The 25230-nt window shown below is 42.9% G+C and overlaps 2 protein-coding genes across 2 annotated transcripts; both read left to right on the top strand.

Moving 5' to 3' along the window:
* The first annotated feature begins 924 nt into the window (after positions 1-924).
* Positions 925-8441, top strand: LOC139463431 (uncharacterized). The gene is made up of 5 exons (XM_071244692.1): positions 925-2002; positions 3456-3520; positions 4164-4272; positions 4891-4956; positions 5940-8441. The coding sequence occupies exons 1-5, from the start codon at positions 925-927 to the stop codon at positions 6614-6616; spliced, it is 1995 nt and encodes a 664-aa protein (XP_071100793.1). The 3' UTR covers positions 6617-8441.
* A 6200-nt stretch (positions 8442-14641) lies between these two features.
* Positions 14642-19818, top strand: LOC139463430 (transcription intermediary factor 1-alpha-like). The gene is made up of 5 exons (XM_071244691.1): positions 14642-15736; positions 16157-16221; positions 16590-16677; positions 17948-18013; positions 18955-19818. The coding sequence occupies exons 1-5, from the start codon at positions 14665-14667 to the stop codon at positions 19614-19616; spliced, it is 1953 nt and encodes a 650-aa protein (XP_071100792.1). The 5' UTR covers positions 14642-14664; the 3' UTR covers positions 19617-19818.
* The last annotated feature ends 5412 nt before the right edge of the window (positions 19819-25230 follow it).

Below are 25230 nucleotides of genomic sequence, written 5' to 3'. Positions count from 1 at the left end.
GCTCAGTTGAGTTAAACCATGGTAAATTATGAAAACCTTGTTGATGCAGTGTATAGCTAAGACCCAGGAAAATAGATCTTCAGCAACCCATGCTTGCTGTAAAAGGCGACTATGCTTGTCGTAAGAGGCGACCCGGGTTAGAATAGGTCTTCGGCAACAAATGCTTGTTGAAAGAGGCGAGTAACCAGATCGGGTGGTCAGGCTCGCTAACTTGGTTGATGCATGTCCTTGTATCTCAAATGCGTGGATCGATGCTCATGATGTCAATCACTGGATTATCTGGTCCAGACTCAATTATTTACAGTGTGTAAATGCAACATAGTTCGTTGTCATTCCCTCAAACACACACACACAGACCAGCGTTCTGTGTGAAATGCTCCTATGTGTAGACACTGTGTAGTGTGCAGCCTGTGCTGAGACCCTTGAGGATTCCGGGGTAGAATAGGTCTTCAGCAACCCATGCTTGACTATGCTTGTTGTAAGGGGCGACTAACGGGATCGGGTAGTCAGGTTCGCTGACTTGGTTGATGCATGTCATCGATCCCAAATGCGTGGATTCATGCTCATGATATCAATCACTGGATTGTCTGGTCCAGACTGGATTATTTACAGACCGCTGTCATATAGGTGGAATATTGCTGAGTGCGGCGTTAAACAACAAACCAACCAACCAACCAACCTGTGCTGGTCGTAGGAAGTGAGTTTTAGATTGGGCAGTCAGGCTTGGCGTTTCAGCATGGGGAATTGCTCATACTATCAATCACTGGATTATATGATATCGGACTCAATTATTCACGGGCCGCATGCAAATATCTGGAATGTTGCTGATCCTTAAATAACACACAAACGCACACACATACACAACTATGAAAATCTAACAAAATCCACATCCGTGTGATAAAGTAGTTGTCATGTATTTTCAGAATGGACCCATTCCCCGTGTGTGTGGTGTGCAGAACCGCCTTCAGGTACAGAGGACTACAACCACACCTGCTTCCCTGTCTACATCCTGTATGCCAGGACTGTCTCAAGTCGCCTGAAGTCACAGCTCTGGACTGCTCTATCTGCTCGAAGAGTTATGACATATGTGATACCGATAGACAGTTCCCCGTTGATGAGGTCGTCCTTGCTGAGGTCCTCCACCTGACCTCCAAACACCGACCAGCAGAGTTCCTGTGTACCAATGATGAGGATGGGAACCAGGCTGTGTGTTGGTGTGGGGAGTGTGGGGACTTCCTCTGTGAACACTGCCAGGTATTGCACACAGGAATCAAAGCTACCCGGAGCCATAAGACGACGCTGATCCCTGATCTGTCGGAAAAAGTGAAAGGATCGCAGTTGGAATGTGAGAAGCACGGCCATTGCCTGGACATCTTTGATGACGACTGTGATTGCTTCATCTGCTTCCGATGTTTCTACGAAGACCATGTTGGTCACAGTACCACTAAAGCCGATACGTTTCTCACGACAGAAGAACAGCAGTTGAATAACTGTTTGAAATCTGCTACATGTAAAAAGGAGAAGTTAGACTCAGCAACAAATGATGTGAATGAGCAAACACGGATTATTCAACAGAAAGCTGTGTCTCTGAGGGAAACTGTCCAACACACCTTTGCTGAGTTGAAAACATTGATCGATCAGCGAGAGAAGGAGATGCTTGTCGAGTTGGATCACCTTCTGGACTCCATGAGGAACATCAATGATAGTCGACGTCCTATCTTGAAGTCATCTGAGACTATTTGTCAGTCACTCCTTGACTACATCAATAAGACTCTCCTCTATGCCTCACCTTCCCACCTCCACAAACTGAAGAGTTCCATCACACAGGCGTTTGAGACCTGCCTAAAACTTGATGTTCCTCTTGTTCATGGACACGAGTCGTCTGTCCTGTTTTCAAAACAGGGGTTGCAGGATATGAAGTCCCTAATATCACGCTTCGGAAGTTTCTTTGCTACTGTCAAGGACGAGGATCAAGTGACTGAGTTGTCTTCATTCCATTCAGGTATTTCATTTTTTTGTTTGTTTGTTGTATAACGCTGCACTCATCAATATTCCAGATCTATGATGGCTATCTGTAAATAATCAAATTTTAACCAGACAATCCAGTGATTGACATCATGCAATTGGGATACGATGACATACATGAACCAAGTCGGCGATCCTGACCACCCGATCATGTTAGTCACCTCTTACGACAAGCATAGTCGCCTTTTTACGACAAGCATGGGTTGCTGAAGATCTGTTCTACCCCGGATCTTCATTGGTGAGGTATTTCATGTCTCCATCTATAAATAACTGATAATATTAGATGACGGGGCAGAATATATTCAAACGTCCACTTGTGTTTCATTTACACGAGTTCAAATCGGCAGGTCGCAATTACTGCAGAACTACATTGTAATCAGTTTATTAAAAATATATTATTTTGAAAGGAACAGATAACTCCATTTAAATTGAAAAGGAGCCCATGTGAGATGTGAGGTGAACCTGAGGAAAATCTAGACTTGCTTTTTTAGGGCTTTTGCATTACACTTTTACAGAAAGGGCTGGGAAGAAGGGAAAATAATATTGTTCAGGGACTATGAGGCCGACTTTCTAGATAGGTCCAAACCTGAGAATGTATTATGATAATTTATGTTTAAGTTTGTCTGCTGTATGGGCGAGGTAGGGTAGCCTGGTGGTTAAAACATGTGCTCATCACACCGAAACCAGGGGTTCGATTCCCATGTGTATGGGGGTAATTTATGAAGGCCGATGTCTCGGACAGACAAACCAGAGGGTGAAAGCACAATCATATGATGAACCACAGTTAGCCAGGTCTTTACATGCAGGAACTCCATCCTAGTTGTACGACATTTCGACAAACAGGTACTGAGCATGCTGAGACAACATATCCTGACTATCACTTTCCCCATCTGGTAAGCAATGCTCTGTGTGGTAGGATGAAATGTCGTTCAGACGAGACCGGTTATGGGATGTCCTCAGATCTGTGTAGCGGTAGCGAGAGCTAAGGTCTGATTTTATATAGACTGGGATGAGACATTCTGCTCTGTTTTCCCCTTGGGAGCAGCAGCATTGAATTGTGTTGCTTATTTAGTGAGTGAGTGAGTTTTGGCTTTACGCGGCTTTTAGCAATATTCCAGCAATATCATGGCGGGGGACACCAGAAATGGGCTTCACACATTGTACCCATGTCGGGAATCGAACCCGGGTCTTCAGCATGATGAGTGAACGCTTTAACCATTTGGCTACCCGACCGCCCCGCTTATTTAGTAGTCACAGTTTGTAGTTACATGTCATTTTTGTTTGGTGACAAACATGGGGTACCTTGGACCCACTCTGCCCTCCTTAAATCTATTGATAGAAAATGTGGAGAGTTGTTAGATTCCGGACACACCGATTTCAGAAGATATGCCAGTAATTCAATATTTTGGCATGGTCTTGTTTTTCTACAGATCGTCAGCTGTGCCTTGAATCTACAATTGCCGAACTCAGGGACCAGAAAATAAGACTTGTGAAGGTATTGTTTATTTGCATCAAACTATATCTTGTCCACGTGTATCAGTCAGCCGTGTTTTTCACCCAAGTGTATCGACCCCCATGGTCTAGTGCTAGAGCTTCCACCCGGATTGCGGAAGGTCGTGTGATCCCCGGCCACGTCATACCAAAAGATGTTAAAAGATGGTACTTGCATTAAGGTGCTAAAACAAGGACTGGTCAGCTTGAAGTGACTAATCTCTGTCTCAGTGGAGTATTCATGTTAAACCTCGGCATGGTATCTCAGTGGGCTAGCACTGTCAACGGGCATTAGTCCGCACGCACAAGCAGCAATTATCTTGGATGCGACGTTAAGCCCCATTTCACCTCACCCCCCACGTGCTTCAGTCATCCACGTGCATTGGTCGACCTCGAGTATCCACCAATGTGTATCAGTTATTTACATGTATCATTCGTACATATGCATCAGTCATCAAGATGTATCAGTTACCGACCTTGATTCACATGCTCACATCATTATAATTTATATTGCCACTGTAATGGACTGCTGCAGTATTTTTTCATGTTACACATCAGTTAAATTACCAACTGAACGTGACACTACGTGGAATGCATCGTATAAATCGTAGACCAAGTAATATTTGTGTTCCAACATTTGTCTCCAGGAAATTGGTGAACTGAAGAATGAGGTCCGAGAAAGTGTCCAAGTTGTCAATGACCTCGACGAAGATGTATCCAGGCTGACCTCATTCGTGGTACAGATGGATCCAGATGGTGAGTTGAACAGTATCTGATTGGAGCCAAGTTCAAAGGTGCCCACTTGTGTTTGTTGGTTGTCTTGGTGGGAAAAAAAATAAAAGTGTTCCTTGCTCCTCACTATTGTTTTCCATAAGAAAGAAAGTCTTACCTCCCCCTTTACTTTGGGGAAAGATGTGTGGAAAGATTTCAGTGGGTTAGCACCATAAGAGCAGCAATAGTCTCTAATTGTACAAGCAACCATACACACATGCATGCAGGTAGCTAAATAGGTACAGTTATCTTGAACCCGACGTTAAGTGTGGTCCCACCTCACCTCTGGATTACACCTTGCACACAGACCCGTGAAGATCCGGGTTGGAATAGGTCCTCGGCAACAAATGCTTCTTGTAAGAGGCGAGTAAGAGGATCGGGTGGTCAGGCTCGATGACTTGGTTGATGCATGTCATTGTATCCCATTTGTGTGGATCGATGCTCATGATATGAATCACTGGATTGTTTGGTCCAGACTGATTATTTACAGACTGCCGACATATACCTGGAATATTGCTGGGTGCGGCATTAAACAACAAACAAACAAAACAAAACACAAAAGCACACAATATTTATTTTGCTCTATCTTGGGATATTTTTCAGGAGGACACAGGGGCGTGTTTCTTCATGTTGTGAGGGGAATCCAGAATGAAATTAACGTTGTGAAGTGTAAGTACTTAGAGAAATACTTACAGTGAAACCTCATTGATACAGACGGTACTGTTCCTAGTGAAATATCATCTAGATAATTAAATATCCGGATTAACGAGTCTTGGGTGTGAAGTAACTTTGTGATGAATTTTACATGTTCCCAACTAGATCGTCTGGAATGTGGAGATTCAGGATTAAGTCTGGACCAACTAGGTATCTCTTTAACTATCACAGATTTCGATATTTATACACAAGTGACTGCCTCCTGTGGTCTGGTGGATGCCCAGAGAGCTGAAGGTTGGTGCATCCATTACAGGTTGTGTCACCAAAAGCCATTACAAGATAGTACTTGTTGTTCCCAGGGGTCTGGCGCTCTGCATTAAGATGTTGAAACAAGATGTCAGTCTGCTGTGTCTGCGTGAGGTATCCATGTTAAGCTGTTGCGTGGTATATACCGTATTCGACGTAATAAGCGCCTAGGGCGCTCTCAAAATTAGAAATAGGGGGCTCTTATTGGAATATTATTTTGGTGATAAAAGACAGAGTTGAAAGATAAATTTAGTGGTTTATGGTGACAGCCTGAAATGTTTATGTACGACATATATATTTTCCCAGAATTTAATTGCCCATAATTAAGGGTGCATATAACACAAGAGTGTGTATTATACGCGAATAAATAAGTCTTGTGTACATTGATCAATCGAAAGGGGTGCTAATTCGGATTGTTAACTTGCCAATATATCAGCAAATATCGCCGTGGGCGCTTATTCGAGCAGGGCGCTTATTACATCGAATACAGTAAGTGGAATAATTGTAAAACCAGCCTACCATCGTCCCCTGGCGTTCCTCACAATATCGATCACGAGATTGTCTGTCCACACTAGATAATTAACAGACTGCCATCCTACAGCTGGGATATTGCTGAATGCAGTGTTAAACATTAACCATATGCACACGCACACATGGCACTCACAAACATAATCAATATATTGATAATGCAGGTCCGAAGATGATGTTCGACACGGGAAGAGTGTCCACGAAAGGGGTACACATCAATGACAAAGGTGTCCTCGTCAATCATGAGAAGCCAGGAGGCGGGCGACCATCTGACTGGACGAGGAAGAGATTCCAGAACTACCACGGTACCAGCAGTGCCTTCCCACTGCCCTCTAGTGGCCTGGTGTACTGGGAGGTGGAGGCGTTGGTAGAACTAGACAAGCCACTGGGTGGCCGGAGTCTGATATTGGAGGTGGGCGTGTGTGGAGAGGAGGCCATGGACAATGCTCCCTGTGTCGGTGGTCAACCCAACTCGTGTTGCCTCAGCTTGGCACACAACGATCTTGACAACACGGTTGGTTTGAATATAATGCAGAATGGTCAGTTTCAGGTTTTCATGCAAAATAGGCTAGACAATAAGGCTGGTGTGTTTGAGAAGCTGAAGTATGGGGTCTTGATCAGTGTGGACAGAAGGACTGTCAACTTCATCGACATCAACCGCCAGAGGATGTGGGCGGCTGGATGTCTGGTCGGTTTAAAGCACAGTGCAAGGATGTGGCCTGTGTTTGGTGTTTTTTCCGGCTCCACCAGAGTGGCCATGAGGCTTGTTAGTGGGGGTGACGTGCAGATGGAGGTCTGGAAAAAGACGCTGATCGGGCAAACCCAATCCCATTATAACTGAATGTAATTCTTGCAGACACACATGTGTTTGTATACACTACTTTCCACCTGTGAAACCTAGAAACATAATCGGGCGAATCGGGATTTGAACCCACAACCATAGGTCTCTGGTGTCCCCTACTCTGCACAGCAAATTAGACGACTGGGCCACCCGTGCCCCCTGGGCTCGCTAGAAACTTATCGTTGGTTCGAATCCGGACCTGTTTCTGTCTGTGAGCACCATACCTGTGCTGGTGGGTGTCAGCAAAGTGATAAACGTCTTAGACATGCGTTACTTCGGGCTTTTCTACCACATTAAGCTGACAAACCGTGATATAACTTGAATAGTGTTGTGAAGCAGCGTTTAACCCAACTCACTCACTCACATAAGGCCAATCGTAAGGCCTATTTTTAGTCGGCTAATTTACTGAGGCCTTCTCTGTACCTGGAGTTTGTGCGAACCCTCCCAATGTCCGAGACTGAAGCAATGTGTGGGGTGGATGGCCCGAAGGCAGCAGGTGGTTCCATGATGAATCAATAAATGAAACCAGAGACCATATACCGATGGTCTCTGATGAAACTAATTTGCTTTACGGACACGGACACGTAGAGGCTGCTAACCACAGTACCCACCCAGAAGGTATGGGCAACCTTGGGCAATCAAAGTATGAGGTAAATGAGTTAACACTGGTCAATCAATTAACTTGGGGTAAGCCAACACAGGTTCACTTTGGTCGTCCAGGGATTTCAAACGAGGTGATGGAGGACATGGTGTATACAGACCAACGAAGTACTGACATTGACCTCAACCACAGAGAAGCTCAACAGTCATTTACCTGACTTTGAAATGGTAACATACAGGAATGACTACAACGCGATTTGCTGGAGACATGTGGCATTAAGTGAGTGAGTTATGTTTTACGCCAATGTTCCAGCAATATCACGAGGGGGACAACTGAAATGGGCTATACACATGTTGGGAATCGAACCAGGGTCTTAACCACAAGGCTACCCTACCACCCCTGTGGCATTAAGGCATTGAAGAACTGTTACATAATTTTAACTTTGGTAGAACATTCTTCTTTATCAATTTTGAAAATCATTAAATCAGATCTCTTACACTGTTATGACGCTTCTCTACCTTAAGAGGAAGTCTCGACAGGTGAAGTTTCGAGTTAGACAGTCAACGTGGAGGTTTCTAAATTCCGGGGTCACAATGGAGGGTATACTTGTGTTATGGTGTCTCCGTTGGCAGAGATAGACATTTCCGAATCGAGGCCAAATTGTTTTAGAATGCTGACATCAGATGGCTAAAGAAAACACGCATCTTTCATTATTTTGATCGGGCAGTCGACGTTCGCTCAGTGTTGACCAGACGCGACCTTCTATAGAGGTGTCATCAGATCTTGACTCTTGGGAGTAAACGTTCTGATTTTGATGAGATTGTGTGGGTTCGAATTCCCGAGTCGTCCTGAGTCTTGTTTTGTCAGCACTGTATCCGTGGTGTTGCGGAAGCCTTGTGGTAAAATGAGCGTATGGTTTGCTGATAACTTGAGTTCTATTTCAAACATGGATACACTGTAAGGTCTCCCCTGCGTGGTAGACTGAAAGAGGTTGACAGCTCAACTCTTCAACGTAACCTGGGCCAGCTTCACAAAACGGCTGTAGTAGTACGCATGGAGTCTCCATCCCTATGTTGATGCATACATATGGGAGTTCTGACTAAGATCGCTTTGTGAAACGGGACCCAATACACTATAGCATGTTTCATTGCTCTCTGTACATTTTGTAGACGAGTCCATCAAAGAACAAGTTTTGTTTGAAACTTGTTGGATTTTATTGTCATCTTTATGTTTTTATGTACTGTATTACAGGTGTCCCTCTGCTGCCCAGTTCCATAAAGGTGTGCTCTTATGTTGTGGTCGTCCTTTATGTTTTATAGTTGCATATGTTTTTAAACATTAGCGGGGTTATGGTCTCTAGCTCTCCTTTACATATAGGTAGTTAAACATATACTATTCGCTAAAGCAGACCATTCGTAGAAATATATGTATTATACAATACTGAAACCATCTTAACGCTGTGATGGATAGAGCTCTAGGGTCGTTTGACAACGTTAGAGGCGATAAAATTGTTGCAGGGAACATCGGACGGAAAAAGTGAGTGAGTAAAGTTTCACACCGCTTTTAACAGTATTCCAGTTATATCACGGTGTTTCAGCCTAATGCGGGAGGAAAGCCCGAAGTGATGCAGGTCTCAGACGTTTACCACTTTGGTGAAACCCACGAGCAAACCTAGATACATAATCGGGGCGAACCGGGATTCGAACCCACAATTATAGGTTTCTGGCGTACTCAAGGGACGCAACTCTGCACAGCGAATCGCGGCGCCTTAGACGATTGGTCCACCCGTGCCCCCTTGGACGGAAGTAAAACAAAGAACAGTTATGAATAACTAATTGTGTGTACACTTGTCTACTCTTTAATATACAACTAGTACTTATCAATTTTTCATCAGTGAAATTCAATTTATATATTCATACAAAAGCAACCGTCCATGGTGGTCTCGTGGATGGAGCGTCTGCCCGGAGTGTGGAAGGTCGGTGGTTCGATCCCCGGCAGTGTCCAACCCAAAACTTTTCTTGAGAGGCGGTGGTCGGGTGGTCAGGCTCGCTGACTTGGTTGCTGCATATCATCGAGCCCAGTTGCGTGGATCAATGCTCATGGTGTCAATCACTGGATTGTATGGTCCAGACTCGATTATTTACAGACTGCCGTCATATAGCTGGAATATTGCACTGTGAGCAACGCCCCGAATTATCGGGTATGACAGCCTCTGTGGTCTAGTGGTAGAGCGTCCGATCCGACAACATGAACGTCGGAGATATTGTCACGCAACACAAATACATTGCCTGTATATAGTTACTAGCGTTATATATATACTAGCACTGTTGGTGTTATTCATGGAATTGATTTCATTGATCGTCTTAAGGGAAGTAACTCTCAGCTGGCACTGTCAGCAATACATCAGGGACACTCCATTACGACCAGCGTGCTTCATAGTTCTGGCTACACGATACTGAATGGAACACAAGGGCACGTGTTGTATAATTTGTATTGAGCTCTGAAGAGTATTTACGCCCAAATGTGGATGTTATGCTTGGCTTGTGAAGTATATGTTACTGGTCGATACACATACAGTGTTAGGGGATACGGGTGGCCAAGTCGTCTAAAGCGCCGCGATTCGCTGTGCAGAATTACGTCACACCGAAGTGGTAAACGTCTCACACCTGCATCACTTCAGGCTTTCCTACCACATTAAGCTGACACGATATAACTGGAATACAGTTAAAAGCGGCGTTGAACCCAACTCATTCACATACAGTGTTAGTTTTCCTTTCACTTTCGATTCCAAGAAATGAAATGGGATAGACTTCCCCGAACTACAGGGGATTCCCCTCCTGTCCAAATCAAAGCCGTTGTCAAGGGGGGTGTTTGTCTGCTTGACAATAGCTGATCCTTACGATCACAACGAGATCCACTCTTACATAACAGTACACCATTTAAAAGCACACAGGTAAGTTTTCATTTCATGGTTAAGCTTCCAGTGAGAAATATCGTCCTTTCACAAATACCATTAAACTAAATGTTTTGAGAATGTTCATTGACTAGGTCCTTGGTCAAACGTTTAGGACTTATATCTTGTCATTGGCAAGTGCTGACACGATTTGTTTTCCTGACGTTATGACTAGTTGTAGATCAATACTTTCTTCTGTTTTCGAACCAAAAATGTCTCCTGACAGGAAGAAAACAAGAAACGTTTTGTGTTAAAGAATACTCTGTAAATAATGAAATAGTGAAATTCAGTATACAGCTAAAATAGGACCAATTGTATGTAATGATAAAATGATATTTTTCAAGCATTAAAACACAGTAGGCTTATCATCCCTCTACAAACTTCAAGGAGATTAGACACCTCACCGAGGAAACACGTACACACATGTACACGTGATTGTTTCATTTCTTGGAAAAGGGTAGACTAGTCCATTGGGATGAAAAGGACTCAACTATTTACAGACCGCCGTCATATAGGTGGAATATTGCTGAGTGCGGTGTTAAACAACAAACAAATGTTCTGTACACATTCCCATAGTCCCTTCTCAAAGTGGACTCGTCCCTGGTCGCTCTGACAATTGTTATCTTATTTTGAACACGATAGCCGTCATACTATGAGAACAGCGTCCCTCCCTCGATAATCACACAACACAGGTATGGGCTCATAGTCCATATATATTGTATGCCCGTGCTTGCCGGAAAAGGCGACTATGCTTGTCGTAAGAGGCGACTAACGCGATCGGGTGGTATGGCTCGCTGACTTGGTTGATGCATGTCATCGATCCCAATTGTGTGGATCGATGCGCATGATTTTAATCTCTGGATTGTCTGGTCCAGACTCGATTGTTTACAGACCGCCGTCATATAGGTGGAACAATGATGAGTGCGGCGTAAAACAACAAACCAACCAACCAATAGATAATAAGAACGCGGAGCTGTGCTCCAGGGTGTCATTGGATAAGAATAAAGCAATAATGAAAACGTGGTAAAAGGTTCACAGCTTTATTACAAGCAGATAATTGTATCAATAGACGACAGTAGCAGGGTTAGAAACTAACAATTTTTTTGTCCACTAGTCCTTTCAATGATAACATATAGCAAAACTCTTAAAATGGGCCAATTTCTACTAGTCCTTAGGATACCTTTACTATTGAGCTGTTTGGTAAGGAATACAGGACTAGTGCCAATTTCTAACGCTGGGTCACACTAAGCGTCAAAGACCCGATTTACACTGGCAATGATCACTGATGAATTAGTGAGCGAGTGAGTTGGGTTTAACGCCGCTTTTAACAGTATTCCGGTTATATCACGGCGTGTCAGCTTAATGTGTGAGGAAAGCCCGAAGTGATGCAGGTCTCAGACGTTTACCACTTCAGTGAAACCCACGAGCACGGGTATGGTGCTGACAAACCTAGAAACATAATTGGGGTGAACCGGGATTCGAACCCACAATCACAGGTTTCTGGCGTGCCCAAGAGACGCAACTCTGCACAGCGAATCGCGGCGCCTTATACTACTGGGCCACCCGTGCCCCCCCCACTGATGAATTAAATGAAAGCAAATATACAAGCTGATTAGCTAAGCAACTGTATATAAACAGAGGGCCTATCCCTCAAATAAGTCTCTTGGACCATAAAATAGATGAAAAACGTCTGAATAGCGAACTTGTCTTTTAGACTAATGCCTCACTTATTCACTTTGACTGGGCAAGCAAATACTAAGCATCCCAAATATACAAGGTACTTGACCTACGGAGTATCTAGACTCACAATCATTTAAAAGGTACTTGACCAAAGGAGTAACTTTACTCCAGATGGTTAATAGGTTCTTGGCCTAAACGATACAATCATGGGAAAGTTGGTTATCAACGGATTACTAGAAGAAGCGGCGTATAAAAAAAACTAGCTAATAAGCTTAGCTCAATGCAACCAGAGTAAGTCCCGTAATTACTTACGAACCAAACCTGAGTTTCGATTGACCAACCAGTAGCAAGAAGACCCCTCAACGATCTAGCGGAGCCTGCCGGTAAAGACACATGGTTTTGACAAGGGTTTTAACCCGTGTGCGCGGACGTCTGAGAGGTCAACCTGTCCTAGTCAGCTGGGGAATTGCTATAACCAGTAGACCCATGAAGATGCGGGGTAGAATAGGTCTTCAGCAACCCATGCTTGCCGTAAAAAGCGACTATGTTTGTCGTAAGAGGCGACTAAAGGGATCGGGTGGTCAGGCTCGCTGACTTGGTTGATGCATGTCATCGGTCCCAATTGCGTGGACCGATGCTCATGATATTAATCACCGGATTGTCTGGTCCAGACTCGATTATTTAGCTGGAATATTGCTGAGTGCGGCGTTAAACAACAAACCAACAAACCAACCAATAGCTACTGAGAAAATCAAAGTGTGTTTCCTAACATAGGGAAAAGCCGAATAGCACATTAATTAACTATCAAACCAATACGAGATGTAAAAAGTAAGATAAAGCGCTGAACATAAGCTACCCAACAGTACAACTAATGATTTACAAACAAATATGTACAATTACTGAGGTGGCCAAAATAACCATTAATACAAGAGAAATATCTACTAAAAAAAACAAAGTACTCACGGAAATGAAAAAAACCCTGTTTTTCTCAATTTAAAAATCGACACAAAGTGTTACATAGCTGTAAATACGAAATACCAAAACAACTCGAAAAGAACTAGTCTGGATTTGTTAGTTTGATCTCAGTGAACAATACAAAATGTACTTTACAGGAGGTAATTTGTCGGCACTTTCAACATTCAAAAATAAAACTAAGTCCAAATTGACATAGCAGAAAGAGACTATAGGCATTATGCACCTGTTCTCACCTGTCGTCAAGGTGTCATAGGTCACCTTGATCTACTTACACCTGGTTATGCCCTGTTTCACAATAGTCGGTTTTATTCACATTTCTACACACTTTTACGTGTAAAAAGGCATAAAAACATTTGATACGCTGTATTGGTGCCACAGCCCAATTAGTACTAATTTAGTTGTTTGAATATTTACATATTTTGTATATTAACTGCATTTATTTAAGATCTGAGGTCGAAAAAACAGTTTTTTTTCATTTCCGTGAGTACTTTTTTTTTTTAGTATCAGATTATTCCTCTACTGCGAGAAGATCAATGTTACTAAAACATCTTCCATTCACGAATAAGGTCACAAACATACGAGACAACATGTATCAAATATATACATGTTAAAAGAGTGTGATTAAACCGCTTGAGAATGAAATGTACGGGTAACTAATAGGCCAACAATGAATGCGAAGACACTGGATAACGACCACAGCCGGAATTTGCCGATTCGTGACGGAAGCCTGACCATAAAGAGAGAGTGTAGCGAACACAAGACCGTGACTCGACTGGTTTTAAATATAGATTAAGTGTCCATAGTTTTACGATCCAACAGCATCAACACGGTGACAACATCAACACGACGGCAATCTATTTCTTCCTCAAAATAAATTTACAAAAACTGTTTTAACGCGTCATTTGAACTTTATGTTGGAGGAAAGCCCGTATTACTGCAGGTCTAGACATTCCATGTTCATGTGATAAACACATTGAGTGACCTTCGTAAAATTAACGCAGCTCTTAGACGTTACATGTTCATGTGATAAACCCATTGAGTGACTTCCGTGTTATTAATGCAGGTCTTTGACGTTACATGTTCATGTGATAAACCCATTGAGTGACTTCCGTGTAATTAATGCAGGTCTTTGGCGTTACATGTTCATGTGAAAACCCATTGAGTGACCTTCGTGTGATTAATGCAGGTCTTTGACGTTACATGTTCATGTGAAAAACCCATTGAGTGACTTCCGTGTAATTAATGCAGGTCTTTGACGTTACATGTTCATGTGAAACACCCTTTGAGTGACTTTGGTATAAGCTCAATGTCACCATGACCTGGTTTGAGTGATGTTGAGTTTTTTTTATGAAATATGCAGTAAAAACGCTGTGACAAAACGGGCATGCTTGATTCCCAGTGCAGATCCATACAGGGTTGTGGTCATCCCAGTGGTCAACCCAGTGGTCAACCTAAACCAACAGTGATGTCACAAGCGGGAATGTTTGTTTTGTTTGCTTGTTGTTTAACGCCGCACTCAACAATATTCCATCTATATGACGGCGGTCTGTCAATAATATAGTCAGGACCAAACAATCCAGTGATTGGCATCATGGGCATCGATCCACGCAATTGGCATACGATGACATACATCAACCAAGTCAGCAAGCCTGACCACCCGACCCCGTTAGTCGCCTCTTACGTCAAGCATAGTCGCCTTTTTACGGCAAGCATGGGTTGCTGCAGACCTACTCTACTCCGGGAATAATTGCATTTCTTATGATTGATACATGTACATTAAGCCACACTAATTAAACTTCATTTGCGTATTCAGCTCCATGGCGAGTGCATAGTCCACTAATGGATTTGTTCCCCGTGTGTGTGGTGTGCAGAACCGCCTTCAGGTACATAGGACCACAGCCACACCTGCTTCCCTGTCTACATCCTGTATGCGAGTACTGTCTTGAATCAACAGTAATAACAACTCTGACTTGCTCTGCCTGTATGGCAAGTCACGACCGGGATGGTACGAACTTTCCCCTGGACGAGATCGTCCTAGCGGAGGTGTTCCATGAGACGGCCAAGCATCACCCCGAATCCATTCTGTGCAGCAATAAAGAGGACGGGAAACAGGCTGTGTGTTGGTGTGAGGGGTGTGGCAACTTCCTCTGTGAACACTGCGAGAGGTCTCACAGAGAGGTCAAAGCAGCCAGACACCACAAGATGCAGCTCATATCCGATCTATCAGTCACAGGAACAGGATCACAAACTGAGTGTGAGGAACACGGTCAGCAACTTGATATCTATGATAACGACTGCGACTGTTTCATATGTCCCCAATGTTTCTACGAAGACCACGTCGGCCACTGTACCACTCATGCCGACACATTCCTGGCAGATCAAAAGGAACATCTGAGCAATCACAGGAAATCCATTTCTGATAAGATGGAAAACATAGCAATGGCAAACATGAACGTCGATAAGCAAGAAAAAGTTATTGAACAAAAAGCTACGTCCCTTCGAGAAATCATGAAGCACACTTTCTCCGATTTGAGAACTGTGCTAGATCAGCGAGAGAAGGAGATGCTTGTCGAGTTGGATCACCTTCTGGACTCCATGAGGAACATCAATGACAGCCGACGTCCTGTCCTGAAGTCATCAGAGACCATTTGTCAGTCACTCCTTGACTACATCAACAAGACTCTCCTCTATGCCTCACCTTCCCACCTCCACAAACTGAAGAGTTCCATCACGCAGGCGTGTGAGTCTTGTGAACGAGATGAAGTTCCAAACGTTCACAGACTCGAGTCGTCTGTTGTCTTCTCAAAGCAGAGCCTGCGCGATTTGATGTCGTCAGTTTCATCTTTTGGGAGCTTCTTGATTCCTATAAGAGAGGATGATCAAGTGGATGAATTTACCCCCCTTGATTCAGGTATTTGTTTACAACCTGGTACTTTGTTCATGTTCAGGAACTAATCCCCGAATTTGACTGAGGGTAAACTAACAGTACAAAAATTAGTCATATACTTTTTGCTTTTTCGTCATGTTTGTTAGCAGTGCATTTGGTGACTGAATTTTGACTAAAAGCTGAAGGTCTTTCTTTCCTACTTAGAGGCGTTGGGTATTACAGAACAAGCTTTTTTGGCGGAACATGAATTGTACAATTGACTCTGCCTCTTGGAGAGATTGTTATGATTATAGTAAGGGATTTATCACTTTTATTAATCCATTTCCTCACAGTATGACTTTGCTGATGTTCTAATCATGAACGGGTATTTACTTTATTCAGCGTGTTAATATAGCACAGCCTGGCAAAGATGAATGACACTGACTCTTCTTTGTCTTTCTGCAGTTTGTGAGAGGACACTCAAGTCAACTATTGCAAAACTTCAAACACAAAGGAAAGACGCAGAAGAGGTACATTTGCAAATGTTTTCACAAAACTTGTTTCTGGTCATATATATAATATTTCATGATCTTAGGAAATGACACACTTGACTGATTATATTATGTTAGTACTCAGCCTCGCCTGATAAGTTTTCGGGGTGGAGAATACAATGTTTTTGGTTTATGGACCATTGACAGAATAACGTTCTAATTAATAGGCAAGTGTATTTGAGAAAGTCAGCGGTTAGGTAACAATATCATATCAAATACAAAGTGTGAACGTGACCAGTATATACTCAATGGGTATTGACAAATACGGAACTTCTTCTTGATTTGTTGGAAAAGACGAATTATTCATGTTTTAACATGTACATTGTCACAGTGTTGTTTTTCTGTAGCAAATAGAAGCACTGAGAGGCGACATGAAGCAGCTCAGGGGGGAAATAAGCCGACTGCGCAGGACTATTGTCAGTTTAGACAATAAAGGTAATTATTTAAGATGTTGGTCATGCAGGCTCGCTGACTTGGTTGGCGCATGGCATCGTGTCCCAATTGCGTGGATCGATGCTCATGCTGCCAATCACTGGATTGTGTTGTCCAGACTCAAATGTTTTACAGACCGCCGTCATATAGCTGTAAAATTGAGTGTAGCGTTAAACAACAAACCAACCAAATTTAAATGTGTTACCTAAAATGATGTCTGTTTCAATTCTCTATTTGGCCTGTACTATATGTTGCCGTGTTTGTTGAGGTGGTTTGCCTTTCCATGTGATTGTGACGGGTGCCACCGGTGGGACAGGATACGCTAACCTTTTAATACACATGATATCATCACTACTGTCGAACCTCGTTGTGTCGAACTCGTTGGGACCTGGAAAAAGTTCAAGTTTTCCAGGGTTCGAGATATCAGGAGAATGCTTAATTTGGATACTTGGGACTCCCAAATGAGTTCGATACAACCGGGAATTCGACACATCCAAGTTCGACACAACGAGGTTCGGCTGTATTTGTTTTTGATTCATAAACACATCCTATGATATAACCGAAATCGTAAATCTTTGTTTTAGCATAGATTTCGTTTTATTATGCCTATATTCTGTTACTTTTCTCTAATAGATGGTATTACATGATATATTTTGGAATCCTTGGGGATTTTGGTTAAAAAAAACGCATAAAATTTATCATCACCTTACACTTGATGACTCAGTTACATACCCGTGAAGATCCGACGTAGAATAGGTCTTCAGCAATCCATGCCGTAAAAAGCGACTGTGTTTGTAGTAAGAGGCGACTAACGGGAACGGGTGGTCAGGCTTGCTGACTTGATGCATGTCATCGATCCCAATTGCGTGGATCGATGCTCATGATATTGATCACAGGATTGTCTGGTCCAGACTCGACTATTTACAGACCGCTGTCATATAGCCGGGATATTGCTGAGTGCGGCGTTAAACAACAAACAAACAAACACATAATATAGTTACAATGTTCCCATTCATGTTATTTCTACGAAAAGAATACTATGGTAATTGTTGTCCAGCCCTCAATGGCGCATAGCCATAGACAGGTCGCACGATGGATGATATGGTTGTCGAAAACACGATGATTTTACAGGGAGATAATGCCACACATTTGATCATTAAGATTTTCAGAAGATAACTCCATTTTCCGTTCTAGTGATACACTGGGTTGAATCAGCAAAGAATCCCGTTCAACCAGTGGTTTGATATTCAGTGGACAACCATTTTGTTTTCAGCACTCAACGGCATCACGTGCCTGCATGTGCTCGAGAGCAGCCAGGACAGTACCATTGCTATCGAATGTAAGAATATCTATGATGTTATATGTTCAATGAGGTAGTTTTAAAGCCGTATTTCGGGCCGGCGGGGTAGTCTAGTGGTTAAAGTGTTCGCTCGTCACGCCTGAGATCCGGGTTCGATTCTACACATGGGTACAATGTGTGAAGCCCATTTCTGGTTTCCCCCCGTGACATTTCTGAAATATTGCTAAAAGCGGCGTAAAACCCTGTCGTGTCTGATTAATTTGAGAAGAAAGCCCAAAGTTAAGTATGTCGTAGACTTTTCAATAATTGTAAACCCACTGGAACTGGCATGGTGCTAGCAAACCAAGTATGATTGATTCGAACCCACAACCAGGTAACTCCCTACGGCGGATGCAGATATGTGCTACTGGGACTCCCATGTCATCTGATACACAGCATTTGTTATAAGTCTGGAGCCATCCATCTCTATGTATTTGTAGGATGGACTTATTTTCACATTTGTGATTCCATTCCATTCTGGAATGAATGCAAGATACATGGTTATTCGATATTTGTAACTATATTAAAAACATCTAAGAAGTAGTGAGATGGACCCGTCAAGAGCCGGGGTAGAATAGGTCTTCAGCAACCCATGCTTGCCGTAAAAGGTGACTATGCTTGTCGTAAGAGGCGACTAACGGGATCAGGTGGTCAGGCTCGGTGACTTGGTTGATGCATGTCGTCGGTCCCAAATGCGTGGATCGATGCCCATGATATCAATCACTGGATTGTCTGGTCCAGACTCGATTATTTACAGACCGCCGGCATATAGCTGGAATATTGCTGAGTGCGGCGTTAAACAACAAAGAAACAAAGTGAGATGTCATTGACTATAGATGAACATTAAAGTACGTTTAGGATGAGGACTTATATTTGATGAATATTATTTGCAACAATGAAACAGTGTCAACGAATAATTCTTCTGTATTTCTCACATGCAGGCCCAAATATGGTGTTTGACTCAGAGAGGGTTAACCTGCAGGTGGTACACATCGATAACCAGATCCTCATCAACAGGAGAAACTGGTCATTCATGGGCCGGAGTAGGCAGCCGATGTGGAAGAAATACAGTGGTACCAGCAGCACCTCCCCACTGCCCTCTAGCGGCCTGGTATACTGGGAGGTGGAGGCGGATGTGGAACTGGACAAGCCACTGGGTGGAGGGAGCCTTGTGCTGGAGGTCGGCCTGTGTGGAGAGGAGGTCATGGACAGTTCAGCCAATTTAATTGGCCAGCCATCCTCGTCTAGTCTCCTGATTAGCGTCGGCGACAATAGCGATACCATTGAAATGTATATTACAGTTAGTGGACATATTTTAGCCTTTAAAGATGACGTGTTTGACAATGATGGGGACACACTGGTCAAACTAAAGTACGGAGTTCTCATTGACATTGATGAAATGAAAATATGCTACATCGACAACACCCAACGGGAGATTTTGGGATGCGGACATTTGGACAAGATGAGTTCTGGTACTGAACTTTGGCCGATATTTGGGGTTTATGATGGGCCCAGGAGAGTTGCCATGGAGCTTGTGAGTGGCCAGGAGGTAATGATGGAGGTCTGGAAGAAGGAGCTTCTCCAGAGAGCTTCCGGTCAGTGATACGACGAAACTGTTGTTCAACTCGTGATGGTCATGTTGACACCTTCACATAACAACTGTAGCAGACTATGTACATCGACTTCCAAAGTGTTTCGAGTCAGTTGAAACAAACGTCCATTTTATGTAAATAATGACCAGTCACTGTGACGATCCGGGGTAGAATAGGTCTTCAGCAACCCATGCTTGCCGTAAAAGGCGACTATGCTTGACGTAAGAGGCGACTAACGGGATCGGGTGGTCAGACTCGCTGACTTGGTTTATGCGTGTCATCGATTCCAAATGCGTGGATCGATGCTCATGATATCAATCACCGGATTGTCTGGTCCAGACTCGATTATTTACAGACCGCCGTCATATAGCTGGAATATTGCTGAGTGCCGCGTTAAACAACAAACAAACAAACAAGCAAAAATTTTTTATGAAATGGATGACCAGTCTTTTTTCATGTCATTATCTTTCCCTTGCAGATATGACGGTGGTTTCCGATATGAAAATAATGTTACAATTATTGACGTGTATAAAGCTAGATTAGATTGTATTATAGTAACAACACGTGATGTTCTATAGAAATCTGTAAATGAATATTGTATACACTAAAGCTTTATATTCCCATCATAGGGATGAGTACAGAAACGTATTATTGTGATACCCAGTTAATACTGTCTGGGGAACCAGGTAAGAATAGGTCCACATTACTATTGTCTGTCGTAAATGGGCGACTAAATGGATTGGACAGTCAGGCTCGATGTCTGTTTGAGTACCATCCCGCGAAGATCCGGGGTAGAGTAGGTCTTCAGCAACCTATGCTTGCCGTAAAAGGCGACTATACTTGTCTTAAGAGGGGACTAACGGGATCGGGTGGTCAGGCTCTCTGACTTGGTTGATGCATGTGTTCGTATCCCAAATGCGTGGATCGATGCTCATGATGTCAATCCCTGGATTTTCTGGTCCAGACTCGATTATTTACAGACCGCCTTCATATAGCTGGAATATTGCTGAGTGCCGCGTTAAACAACAAACAAACAAACAACCAAACAAACCATTGTGCCCGACGATGTGTGAGGCTGCTCAATATAATAACCACTGGTATGTATGCCTGACCGTCCGTCCAAAAATTTGATTATAATAATTCCATTTATGATGCGCCATTCCATACCCCGGTCAATGGATCAGTGTGCATTCGATTTTCATTCTCAGCTCCCAGGGGAGTACACAACCCATGCTGCCTGCGAGGCACTAGAAGGGTAACAGTCACATTACCATCTCATCCTACCGTGAAGGCACTCTCGAACAGTCACTTGCCAAAAGGAGACACCGCCTTTACCACGCGTGCTTCAGTGTGGGGCAGGGCCGAAGATCCTAGACACACACCCTCAGAGCTGCCGAAAACGACCACCCATTCAACTATACTTGTTGTTACCCTGTCTGGCGCTCGGCATTAAGGGGCTAAAACAAGGACTGGTCGGCTCGGAGTATACTGTGTCTGAGTGGGGTATTCATTTTAAACTGCGGCATGGTATCTCAGTGGGCTAGCCCTATAAATCGACATCAGTCCGGATTAGTACAAGCAACGTGCATGAACGTCGCTATATAAGTGCAATAATCTTGAACGCGACGTTAAACCCCAATTTACCTCACCTCACCTCACCTCACCTATTGCTGAAATATTGCTAACCGTGGCGTTAAACAATATCAATCACTCTCTTTGTTCGTCACATTATGGTTTAGTTCCTAATTAGTGTATTCCCGGGCCACGCGGTTCTGTACCGTATTCGACGTAATAAGCGCCCCACGCTAATAAGCGCCCACGGCGATATTTGCTAATATATTAGCTAATGAACAATCCCAATTAACACCCCTTCCGATTGATCAATGTACACAAGACTTATTTATTCGCGTATAATACGCACTCGTGTGTTATATGCACCCTTAATTATTGGGAATCAAATTCTGGAAAAATATATCTGTCGTACATAAACATTTCAGGCTGTCAGCATAAAACACGAAATTTATCTTTCAACTCTGTTTTTTTCACCAAAATAATATTCTAATAAGAACCCCCAATTTCTTATTTTGAGAGCGCCCAGGGCGCTTATTATATAATTACGTCGAATGCGGTAATTTCTTTTAACAAAATAGTAGTTGGTATATGTGCACAGGTTGATAACGGTATCTCTAACATAAAGCATAATGCTGATGCATGAGTGTTGATATATGCCGTGTATCTACGACCTCGTGTAGATGTATATATTACCATCCACTTCAGCCTCCAAGACATGGTATCAATAAAGCCTTGAATACCTTGAAGTTAGTCCTGCACCATGACTGTGGAATTTTTGTTTTATAGGTATTTTCTTTTACTAAAAGCCAAGGTAAGTCTAGATCAAACTAACCAAGTCTAGTTTGCTTGATTCCACATCAGAAGAGGAAAGGTTCTTTCGAAGAATTTTTTTTTTTTTCAAAGACATGTTTTCATTTACTAAGTGTTAGTCTACCTTGAAGTATATGTACATTAATTTCTCTTGATTTACAATAAACGCTACATGGTATCTCTTTGCTTTCAGTGAGATACATACGATTTGTTTTCGGTTGGTTCTTCTTTTCCTTATTTCGAAACTGTTCATGGAAACATTATCGAGTTTGTTTATAGATTAGCTGTGAAAAAGTATTAACAGTTTGAGGAAACAAGCATGTTCAGCTATTGAATAAAACGAAGGGTAAAAGAAAATTAAGAACGAACAATTGTTCGCCACTACAAAGAGCTATGTTTTATTTGCCACATGGATCTAGTCTGTGAAGCTAATGGTCGGCTTTTCTACCACATTAAGCTGACAAACCGTGACATAACTTGAATAGTGTTGTGAAGCAGCGTTTAACCAAACTCACTCACTCACATAAGGCCAATCGTAAGGCCTATTTTTAGTCGGCTAATGAAATGAGGCCTTCTCTGTACCTGGAGTTTGTGCGAACCCTCCCAATGTCCGAGACTGAAGCAATGTGTGGGGTGGATGGCCCGTAGGCAGCAGGTGGTTCCATGATGAATCAGTAAATGAAACCAGAGACCATATACCGATGGTCTCTGATGAAACTAATTTGCTTTACGGACACAGACACGTAGAGGCTGCTAACCACAGTACCCACCCAGAAGGTATGGGCAACCTTGGGCAATCAAAGTATGAGGTAAATGAGTTAACACTGGTCAATCAATTAACTTGGGGTAAGCCAACACAGGTTCACTTTGGTCGTCCAGGGATTTCAAACGAGGTGATGGAGGACATGGTGTATACAAACCAACGAAGTACTGACATTGACCTCAACCACAGGGAAGCTCAACAGCCATTTACCTGACTTTGAAATGGTAACATACAGGAATGACTACAACGCGATTTGCTGGAGACATGTGGCATTAAGTGAGTGAGTTTTGTTTTACGCCAATATTCCAGCAATATCACGAGGGGAACAACTGAAATGGGCTATACACATGTTGGGAATCGAACCAGGGTCTTAACCACAAGGCTACCCTACCACCCCTGTGGCATTAGGGCATTGAAGAACTGTTACATAATTTTAACTTTGGTACAACATTCTTCTTTATCAATTTTGAAAATCATTAAATCAGATCTCTTACACTGTTATGACGCTTCTCTGCGTTAATAGGAAGTCGCGACAGGTGAAGTTTCGAGTTAGACAGTCAACGTGGAGGTTTCTAAATTCCGGGGTCACAATGGAGGGTATACTTGTGTTTTGGTGTCTCCTTTGGCAGAGATAGACATTTCCGAATCGAGGCCAAATTGTTTTAGAATGCTGACATCGGATGGCTAAAGAAAACACGCATCTTTCATTATTTTGATCGGGCAGTCGACGTTCGCTCAGTGTTGACCAGACGCGACCTTCTATAGAGGTGTCATCAGATCTTGACTCTTGGGAGTAAACGTTCTGATTTTGATGAGATTGTGTGGGTTCGAATTCCCGAGTCGTCCTGAGTCTTGTTTTGTCAGCACTTGACCTGTATCCGTGGTGTTGCCGAAGCCTTGTGGTAAAATGAGCGTATGGTTTGCTGATAACTTGAGTTCTATTCCAAACATGGATACGCTGTACGGTCACCCCTGCGTGGTCGGCTGAAAGAGGTTGAAAGCTCAACTCTTCAACGTAACCTGGGCCAGCTTCACAAAACGGCTGTAGTAGTACGCATGGAGTCTCCATCCATATGTTGATGCATACATATGGGAGTTCTGACTAAGATCGCGTTGTGAAACGGGACCCAATACACTATAGCATGTTTCACTGTTCTCTGTACATTTTGTAGACGAGTCCATCAAAGAACAAGTTTTGTTTGAAACTTGTTGGTTTTTATTGTCATCTTTATGTTTTTATGTACTGTATTACAGGTGTCCCTCTGCTGCCCAGTTCCATAAAGGTGTGCTCTTATGTTGTGGTCGTCCTTTATGTTTTATAGTTGCATATGTTTTTAAACATTAGCGGGGTTATGGTCTCTAGCTCTCCTTTACATATAGGTAGTTAAACATATACTATTCTATAAAGCAGACCATTCGTAGAAACATATGTATAATATCAATCTCATTAAAATCATATCTTAGTTCTCGCTACCGCTAAACAAAGATCTGAGGACATCCCATTACGGGTCACGTCAGAACGACCTTTCGCGAATTTTGACCGACTAATGAAGTGACTGACAAGAAATCGACATTAGCCAATCAGAAGGCAGCTTTCTCGAGCTTTACGACACTAGTTACAAACTGGTGACTGCGCTTCGACACATATTTTGACGTATTCTCGATTAAAAAAAATAATCTGATAAGAACACTCTGGACTTATAGATGATCTAGATTGTATGGATATAATCATTAAACCCGTTACTGTCGTTCGGAATACCCCGTGTTAAATATTTCGTGGTTGCATGATTAGAATACACATTCCGACGGTCACTTTCGTGATCTGGTAAGCGACGCGCTGATTGGTCAGATGAAAGGTCGTTCTGACGTGACTCCTAAGGGGATGTCCTCACATCTTTGTTTAGCGGTAGCGAGTACAAAGATCTGATTTTAATGAGATTGGTATAATACAATACTGAAACCATCTTAACGCTGTGGTCGATATAGCTCTTAGGGTCGTTTGACAAAGTTAGAGGCGATAAAATTGTTGCATGAAACATCGGACGGAAATAGTGAGTGAGTGAGTGAGTGAGTTGGGTTTCACGCTTTTAACAGTATTCCAGTTATATCAGTGTGCTTAATGTGGGAGGAAAGCCCGACGTGATGCAGGTCTCATATGTTTACCACTTTGATGAAACCCACGAGCACGGGTATGGTGCTGACAAACCTAGATACATAATTGGGGCGAACCGGGATTCGAACCCACAATCATAGGTTTATGGCGTACTCGAGGGACGCAACTCTGCACAGCGATTCGTTCGCGGCGCCTTAGACCACTGGGCCACCCGTGCCCCCTCGGACGGAAATAAAACAAAGAACAGTAATGAATAACTAATGGTGTGTACACTTGTCTACTCTTTAATATACAACTAGCACTTATCAATTTTTCAACAGTGAAATTTAATTTATATATTCATACAAAAGCAACCGACCGTTGTGGT

The sequence above is a fragment of the Haliotis cracherodii genome, unplaced genomic scaffold (assembly GCF_022045235.1).
Source record: "Haliotis cracherodii isolate W230 unplaced genomic scaffold, xgHalCrac1.p SCAF_16, whole genome shotgun sequence".
Taxonomy (NCBI): Eukaryota; Metazoa; Mollusca; class Gastropoda; order Lepetellida; family Haliotidae; genus Haliotis; species Haliotis cracherodii.
The sequence above is the reverse complement of the archived record's forward strand: the minus strand, read 5'-3'. Positions and strand labels throughout refer to the sequence as shown.